Consider the following 8,905-nt stretch of genomic DNA (forward strand, 5'->3'; position numbering starts at 1 on the left):
AAAGATATACACATCTATGTATGCATAGGATATACCTATACCTATGGATGTGTGTGTAGATTTAGTTCGTATGGATGCGCAGTCGAAAGGAAGTGAGGAAGATTAGCTCCTGCGATTCGTGAAAACAACCTTGAAGAGAAATCTAGAAAAGAAGAAACGTAAGAGAGAGACTTCATGAGCTATGCAGAGAGAACGAGGGGATCGAATAAGATGTTTGCATGCATGCCATACAGCACACACACACACACGTATAGATCTACCTAAGGTCTTCATACATACATGTACACCTACAGATAAGCACATGCATTCAAGATAGAGACGTGGACAATATGGAGAGAGATCAATAGGATAATAAGAGGTAGATAGATTACACATAGATAGACTGAAGATCGATCGGTAGACAGATAGATATATAGGGGCGTGTGTATACATATGTATAGATCGTTGTTGCATATGTATGTAGTAAAGCTGTGAGGCACTGGGAAGAGTACTGTCGAGATACGTCGTTTGAACTTGACTAGCTCCACGTATGAAGAAAAGAACAAGTCCATCTAGAAACGAAGAAGGGAAGACATGAGAGAAGAGAAATGCATGCACCCCCCCCTACTCCTCTGCTTGCAAGACAGTGGAACTTGTTTCTGTATAGAAATGCATGTGCCTGTAGACCTCCATACAGCATGCTCGGAGGTCTAAATGATACAATCTACGACTTAGAAGCATGTTAAAGAGAGGAGATCAACGTACGCTTATGTATAATTAGATAGGGAAACAGCACCTTCTTCTATCGATAGAGAAGAAAAGAACGCGAGACAGAGAAAAGAAAGAAACGCAGCAATGATCCAGGCATGAAGAATGTGATCTAATGAAGATACAGAAACCTCTCTCATCGAAGATGATTAAGAAGATCTATTCCACCCGTGTCAACTATCTTCTTCTTTGCATTCTCTTCTTCTTCTTTATCTTCCCTGTTAACTGCGAAGAGCTGAAAAGAGAGCGAATACAGCCATCTACATAGACCGAGACAAAAACGAATCCGCAAGAAGGATAGAAAGAAGAAGAAAGAAAACTTCTGATGGGCTTGACCTACAGCTTCAATACGTGCGGCCCCTACAGCACTGTAGTCAGGCTTTCCTGAAGAAGACGAGGGAGAAGAAGAAGAACAGAAAGCTGGACGACGAAGAGAAGAAGAAGAAAGAGAAGAAGAGGAAGAGCACGGAGGGGGGAAAAAAAGCCTTCGCGAGGAAGTATGGGTTTGTGAACGAAATTCTCTTGATCTTCTCGAGTCTTTGCATTTTTCATCGATTAGGAGAGGAAGAGAGATGACAGTCGTTTCTTTCCCTTCCATGGCGATAGAGAAAGAAGATGACTGAAGTGCATGCAGACGCTGGCTTGTTTAGAGATGAAAAAGGGGGTATATACACAAGTACAAGGCGGGCTGAGGGAAACAACTCACCGGAAAGAGAGAAGAAGTAGAGGGGAGTTAAGTAAGAAGAAAGAAGGAGAAAGAAGAAAGTTATGGAAGGAGGTCAAAGAGAGATCGATCCGTGAGAATCTGCCGGGCGACAAAGACAGGGAGACATATGGATGGGCTACGACAGAAGAAGAAAAAGAACACAGAGCAAGGGAGTATGAAAGATGAAATAAGCTTAATGTAACGAAGAAGAAGAAAAAGAAGAGGAAGAAGCGGCGAGCGAAGAAACAGAAAAATGCTGCAGAATCGAGAAGGAAAGCGATGATAGAAGAAGAGGAGAGAAACGTATGACGTGAAATCTTCGAAAGGCAAAATTTCCCTGGCTCATTTACTCTTCCTGATACTGAAGTGAAAGGGAGAAGAACAAACTGACACGCCGACTCTTTTCATCTTGTCATTTGCCTTCGGCGCGAAGAGAGAAACTCGCGAAGAGAAACAGCTTGCCTCCCCCTCTTTCGGGTGTCTGCGCATACACCCGAGAGTTGAAGGGAACTGAAGGGAGTGAGCATGGGGAAGCACGGAAAGAAGAATCTTCCGAAAGAAATCGAGGCGAGAGGAGATTTCTCGAGTCTCTCTTCTAAGAAGACCCAAAGAGTGACGTGACGATCTCTCTCACCGTAAGAGAAAGAGTGTTCTTTACCTCTCCTTCTCTCCCGTCTCTCTCTGGTATCTATTCTGCTGGGACAACGGTCAAAGGAACCTTTCATGAAAGAGAAGTTTGGTGTGAGAAACGAAAAGGCAGTGTCAAAATACCTCAAGGTTCGAAGAACATCTTTGTTTCTACAGAGCGTCGCTGGTGGTCTTTGCATGCGAAAAATTCCCCACAGTCTTTCATCTACTGGGAGTTCCTTGGAAGGAACAAGAAATCTGGCCCCTTCTTTTCTTCTTTTTCTTTCTTTTTTGCTCTCTATCCTTTTCTCCTTGATCTTCTTTCTCTTCCTCCACAAAGAAGGAGAGGTGTGCCTCAGAGGTGCTCCTGGGGGAAAGAGGTGCTCCTCTTTCTTTCTCCTCTTGCGAGACAGAAGGAAGGCAGCCGTTTTATACGAACCGCCTCTCTATCTTCCTTTTCCTCCGTGTGTGTGTATTGATTCTCTTGTTTCTCTTCTTTCTTTCCTTCTTATTTTCTTTTCTTTTCACGGCGGCGGTCTCATTTGTCTTTCCGTCTAGCTAAAGGACTCCTGGCTCTTACCCTCTGCATGAAGAACCTCATCTTTCCTTTGTTCTATCGAAGAAGTTGAGAAGTTAAGAGAGTTTCACTCTTCTTGAGATAGATAGATTCTCTTCATCTACATGCCGATCATAAAGAAAGTTAATTTGTCTATGAGATGAAGAGCAAAGGATGACGGATGATCTTGCTGCACTCTATTGCTAAGAAAAAGGAGATCTTTTTTCCCGATTTTCTCTCAGCGCTTGCATGCAGTTGAAGAAGCAGAAGAAGAACAAGAGGAGGAACAAGAAAGCCTAGATGGACTTCTCAACACGGAGAAGAGGAAAGGAAGAAGACGGAAGAGAAACCTATCGTCTTTCTACACATCTTTTCTGTGTTTTTTTCCTAAAGCTGTGTCTCCTCTTTCTCTCTCTTTTGCCTTTCTCTTCTTGTGAGTCATTTCTCTGTCGATGCGAGAAGGAAGAAGAAGGAGAAATGACTCTTTTTCTTCCTATCTTTTAAGCCTAGAGAGGGGATGGATGCCGATCATCATTCGAGTGTATGTGTGTGTGTATGTACACCTGGGTTCTACCCGAAGAGAGAGGTGAAAGTCGCTTTTCCTAACTTTGTTTTGACGTAAATCTTCAGAACTAAGAGAGAAGAGGTTGTCCTTACAATGACAGTAGGAGGAGAAGGGGGAGGAGGAGGAGGCCTTCCTCCTTGTCCTTCTTCTTCTCTTGCTCTTCCTGGCGGAGATGGACGGAGCGAAAGAGGAGACGGGACAAGCCTATCGTTCAACCTGTCTCAAGGAGAGACATTCTCTCAAGGAGGGACGAGGGTTCTTCTTCCTAATGGATTAATCGTGAATTTTCCTGCTCCCTCTTCTCATCCTTCTACCGCTGCTCCTCCTGCTGCATCGACGCTCGGCGATTCTTCTTCATCTTCTTTACAGCCGGGAGTGGATCTTCCCTCTTGTCCTTCTCCTTCTCTTGTTCAGCAGCATTCTCACTTTCCCCCCCCGTATTTTCCTGTTTCTTTCCCACCCTTTTCTTTACAAGAACCTTCTCCTTCTCCTCTTCATCCCTCTACTTCTCCTTTACTCCCTCCTTCTCATCCACAGACACCACCTTGTCTTCCACCCCCTTCTTCTTCTTCTGCTATTGCTTTGTCTGTTTCTCTTCCTACCCCCTCGAGGGTGGCTTTCCCGTCTCCGTCTCTTGTTTTGCCGCCGTCTCCTTCTTGTCTCCCTCCGCCTTCTTTACCGCCTTCCTCGTCTTCTCTTCACCCCCTTCTCCCTCCCTCATGTCTCCCCCCACCTCAAGCGCCGCCACCTCCAGCAGCATCCCCTTCCTCGTCTTCTGCTCTCCCTTCTTCTGTATGTACATCCGGAGAAGGTCTTTCTTCTTCACCCCATCTCATCATGTCTACAGCTACAGTCGCTCCAGGAGCAGGAGGGGAGAGACCAGGAGGAGGAGGAGGAGAACCCCCCCCCCCTACAACGGCTCCTCCTCCTGCTACGAATAGGATGATGGGCTGTCCTTCTTCTCTTCATACAGTTCCTCCTTATACTCCCTCTCTCTGTTCTTCTTCTTCGTGTCACCCTCATCATTCATCTCTTCCTGGTTCAGCCTATCTTCCGATACCCACACTACCAGCAGCAGGAGGAGTAGGAGAAAGCTCCACAAGTTACTCTTCTTCTTCTGAGAGATATCTAGGGGCAGGAGCAGCCCGCGTGCATGCAAGCAGAAGTCTTTTACAGCATCTTCTTCATCCCCAGCAACACGCCCCTTCACCCCTGGGGAGTCTCATATCTCAACCGTCACAGCCGCAGGGAGCACCCTCTCTCCCTCCTCCTTCCTCTTCTGAAGAAGCTTTTCTTCTTCTTTCTCATTCCTCTTCTTCTTCTACGACGTCTCATATCTCTTCTTCTCCTCATGTTCATCGCGCAGGTGACTTTCCTGTCTATGAATCGACAGAGAGAACAAGTGGAAGCCCTCGGTATTCTTTACCAGGGCCATCCTCCTCTTCTTCGTCTTCTCCATACATGGCACCTTCTCATCGCTATCCCTCTCATCTTAGTCCTTTACATAATTCTTCTTCCTCTTCATCTTCCTCTTCATCTTCTTCAGGAGGAGAAGATAGCGGGGGATCTTGTTGCTCTCCTCTTCTAGAGCACGCACATACACAGCCTCTTGATCTAGCGGGGCTCCACTCTCCGAGCGCCCCAGGCGTTCATCTTTCTCCTACTTCTTCTTCTTCGCCTCCTTCCTCTCCCCCTCTTCATCCTTTGTCTCTTTCGTCATCTTATCATCTTCAGCACCGGGGTGTTTCGTCTGATTTATATCCTCCTCTGCGTCGCCACGGAGAAGAAAAGACCTCTCCCGATCATCCAGAAGAAGAAGATGAAGAGCGGCTCTCTTTCCACAGGCCTCCTTCCAACTTGATAGGCCACGCAGTCATTCCTTTCAGTCTTCTCAAACTGCAGAGTCCGCCGAGAAGGTTCTTGAGGAGAAGAAGAAGAAGAAAAGCAGGGGGAGGAGAAGAAGAAAGAGGGAATGGAGAGGAAGCGATAAGAAGAAGGACAAAAACGGAACACCAAAGAAGGAGAAGAAGAAGACAGGAGTTGGAAAGAGAGGTCGATATGAGTAGGTCCCCCCAACATGACAACGATGAAGAAGAAGAGGAAGAAGGCGATTTTTCATCTCCGGTCTTCTCTCGATGGAGGGAAGAAGAACATGAAAGAAAAGAGACCTCTTCTTCTTCCTCTTCATCGTCGTCGTCTCCATCGTCATTTTCTTCTGTGTTGGAGGGCGTAAAAGTTTTCCGGCGCGTTCTTGTCGTAGGAGGCGCGCAGCTCCCCTCACAAGTCTTAGAGAAAGCAGTCAGACAGATACGAGGTGGAAAGCACGGGTCTCCTGGTGAGGTGTATGTACAGCTCATTCACGGTGAGTCCGGCCCTTGCTTTCTTCATCATGAAAGGAGAAGGAAGAAGAAATGACGAGTCAAAGAGACATAAGGAGGATAGAAACACGGAGGGGGCTTGGCGATCTTCTTTGTCTTGTCCTTCTATCATTTAACTGCTCGAATATCTTGATAGGGGCTACAAAGGTCGAATCTTATGGTGTTCTCTATACATGGGCTTCCGTCTCTACACTCTCCTTTTCTCTGACTTTTCTTTGAAGGCTTCCATGTCCCTATGACTTATATAGATATCTATACGATAGAGAGAAAGAAGAAGGTATGAATGGGGAGTAAATTTCTCTAATTTAACAAAGAAAGAAAGAAAGAAGGAAAGAAAGAAAGAAAAGAATGTCTAGTTGTTCCTCGTACATTTCATTGGTCTCCCTCCTCCAATATTCTTCTATTCTGTTCGAGACCGACTTTTCTTCGTCTTTTCTTCGTATGTCTATCCTGCAGCATGGCCCCACACCATAAAATAAGGCGTTGAACACCCCCTGACCTTTCTCTCCTTCCTTGTGTGTGTGCCTTTCTCTTCTTTGCAGATTACGGATGGTCTGTACGTCTCTCTCCAGACATTTACATAGGTTATTCTCCTATCGACGCGGCGAATTCTACGAGAGAAGCCTACTCTCTCATCTCTAATGGAGGAGGAAGAGAAAGGGGGAGATGCACGGTAGACGACGAAAAGAGAAGCCGTCGTCTTCTTCCTTCATCGCGAGATTGTTCTCCTAGTAGTTCTTCTTCATCTCTCTCTGGTTCTCTTCTTCCTTCCTCTTCCTCTTCTTCTTCTGATTCGACGGCCTCTTACTCTCCAGAGAATCTCTCTAGACAGATTTCTTCTGCCTCTTCTACACGTTATCATGCTGGTACTTCTTCTGCTTCTTCTTCACCCCCGTTAGGACCTGATCCTTGTGACCTTTTACGGCGTGACTATGTACGCTTTACACAGCTGTCTCCACATGAATGGGTGTGGAGACGCCTGTCTCCTCCGTCTCTCTCTTACGATATGTCACTTCCCCCGGGGAGAAGGAAGAGCTCGTTGAAGAGTCGGAAATCTCATCGTTATGAAGAAAAAGAAGAAAAAGAAGAGAAAAGTGGTCAAGATCATACTGGAGAGGTAGACATGAGAGATGAAGAAACTAGAGACAGCCACCGAGTCGGGGGGGGGAGAGATCAAGTGTCTCGACAGATAGGAAGAAGAGACATGTCGACTTCTTCTGCACAAAATGCAAGAGAGAAAGGGCTGACACACAGGAAGGAAGAACGCAGAAAGGACAGAGAAGGTGAAGAGGAGGAAGAAGAAGAAGCTCTGGATGGCGAAGAAGCTTCTTCATGGGCGGATGAAGAAGGTCGGCAAGTTGAAGAGTCTGATCGAGAAGAAGAAGAAGAAGGCGAAGATAATGAGGGCGTCGCGATGATAAAGAGAAGAAGAGAAGAGAGTAGTAGCAGAAGCTCAGGAGAGCTTTCGAAGAAAAGGAGATGGATGAGAAAGAGAAGAGATAGAAGTCATGTTTCAGAGAGATTCTTCCACGCATGCACAGCAGTCACTGTGAAAGGAAAAGACGCCGGTGCTATAGCTCTCTTCGGCGGAAGAGAGCGTGAGGGAAGGGTAGCAGATAATGAGGTAAGAAGAAGAAGAATGATAAGAGGAGAGATAAGAAGAAGAAGAATAAGGATGTTTTCAGAGAGTGATCTAGCCCTAATTTCGTGAACATAGACATTCCTCCATGATATTCTTTTGACGATCCTCATGTATGAGTATGCTGTATGGCTCCATGTAGGATTTCTCTATCCATGTATGTATGTAGGTCTCTGTGTCATCTGTCTCTTTTTATTTCAGCTGTATCTCCTTGAGGTCTCAGCCCTCCTTCCTTATTACCTTCCGCCTTCGTCTTTTCTAAGAGAGAGAAAGAGACGTCATCCCCATTCTTCTTGTCTCTCTCGCCGACCTCGTAGAGACAGGCCTCTCAAGATGAAGAATCTCCATGGTCGTCATAGCGATAGTGATAGCCTCCTTCACACTGCTGCCGTCTTTAACTCTTCTTCTTCTTCTCTTCCTTGTTGTCATGGAGAGAAGAATCTCTCGCGTTACTGCGTTTCTCGTCGTCTTCTTTCTCGTCTTTTTTCTTCTTCTTCACCTAAACAAGACGCCCTCTTTCCTCTCCTCTCAACCTCTCTTTCCTCCTTCTCTTCCGCTGCTTCTTCTTCGTCTTCAGATGAAGATACTGAAGAAGAAGAAGAAAGAGAGCAACTCTCCTCCTCTCCGTCTTCTTCTTGTCTTCCATCCCGTCGACCCATCTCTTCTTCTCCCTCCTCCTCTCCTACCTATTCTCGAAGAAGAGAGAGAGATTTTGGACTTGGATGGATTCGAGCGCCTGTCGTAGGGCTTCGTCCATGCGCTCGCTGGGGGCACAGCCTCGTCTATTCTGAGCCGCATCTTATTCTCTTCGGTGGGATCGATTCGAGGTAAGGAACTATCGCCCTCTGTGTGACTATGTTCTTTCCTCTTCTTCTCTTTTTTCTCTCTCTTTTCCATCTTCATCTTTTTCTTGACTTCTCTGTCGCATTCTCTTCTTTGTTCCGATGGAAGAGCTGCTTGAAGTGAAGGAAGAAGGAGGCGTTTCATGTCTGTCCTTCTTTTCTCCCTCTTGAATGAGATGTGCTGATAGATCATGGCTCTACGTGGGTAGATGTGTCTATGGAGAAATATGATAAAGCAAGAGGAGAAGAAGAAGAAGACGAAAACAGTCTTCTCTTCATTCACACCTCCCCTCTCTCTTTCTTTCGTCTATTTCGTGGTGTGGTGGTGCATGCATGCAGTGCGAATCTCCACGCTTTCGATTGGCCCACTGGCCTGTTCCACACTGCATGCATCTCTCCTTCTAGTTGTCTATACAGAGACACATGTCGACCACCCCTGTCTATCTCACTGGATCTGTTTACCCTTGCTAGTTGTATATCTATCTCTCCATATATGTGTATAGAGGCATATATGTGTATAGATGCATATATGTGTATAGATGCATATATGTGTGTATATATATGTATATATGTATGTAGATATATATATATATATGTATAGAGGTGAGTAACCTTAGTATGTGGTTGGATAGACGACTAGAGAGAGAGAGAGAGAGAGAGAGAGAGAAGTCTTGAGGTGTTAAGATGACGTCGTCTCAAAGTAGATAGATGGATCAAAGATCGAGTACAGAGCGTTGAAAGATAGATAGATCAAAGATAGATCAAAGGTCGTTTAAAGGTAGATAGATAGATAGATCAAAGATAGATAGACAGGTTAACGATAGATAGATAGATTAAAGTCAGAT

The 8,905-nt window shown here is 45.6% G+C and overlaps 2 protein-coding genes across 2 annotated transcripts in view; one reads left to right on the plus strand and one right to left on the minus strand.

The window, feature by feature from the left end:
• CSUI_001647 (family upf0203 protein) overlaps positions 1-2,257 on the minus strand; it is a 3,684-nt gene extending 1,427 nt beyond the window's left edge. Inside the window, exon 1 of the mRNA XM_068061852.1 lies at positions 1,088-2,257. Within this exon, the coding sequence (XP_067926172.1) occupies positions 1,088-1,345 (258 nt within the window). The 5' untranslated portion in view covers positions 1,346-2,257. The remainder of the gene's footprint in view (positions 1-1,087) is intronic.
• Positions 2,258-2,519: 262 nt separating this feature from the next.
• The window catches only part of CSUI_001648 (uncharacterized protein), a gene marked incomplete at its 3' end in the record, with an annotated part of 7,179 nt that continues 793 nt past the window's right edge, over positions 2,520-8,905 (plus strand). The window contains exons 1-3 of the mRNA XM_068061853.1: positions 2,520-5,563; positions 6,122-7,203; positions 7,420-8,045. Coding sequence (XP_067926173.1) covers positions 3,295-5,563; positions 6,122-7,203; positions 7,420-8,045 — 3,977 coding nt within the window. The 5' untranslated portion in view covers positions 2,520-3,294. The remainder of the gene's footprint in view (positions 5,564-6,121; positions 7,204-7,419; positions 8,046-8,905) is intronic.

This window comes from Cystoisospora suis, assembly GCF_002600585.1.
Source record: "Cystoisospora suis strain Wien I chromosome Unknown contig_669, whole genome shotgun sequence".
NCBI lineage: Eukaryota > Apicomplexa > Conoidasida > Eucoccidiorida > Sarcocystidae > Cystoisospora > Cystoisospora suis.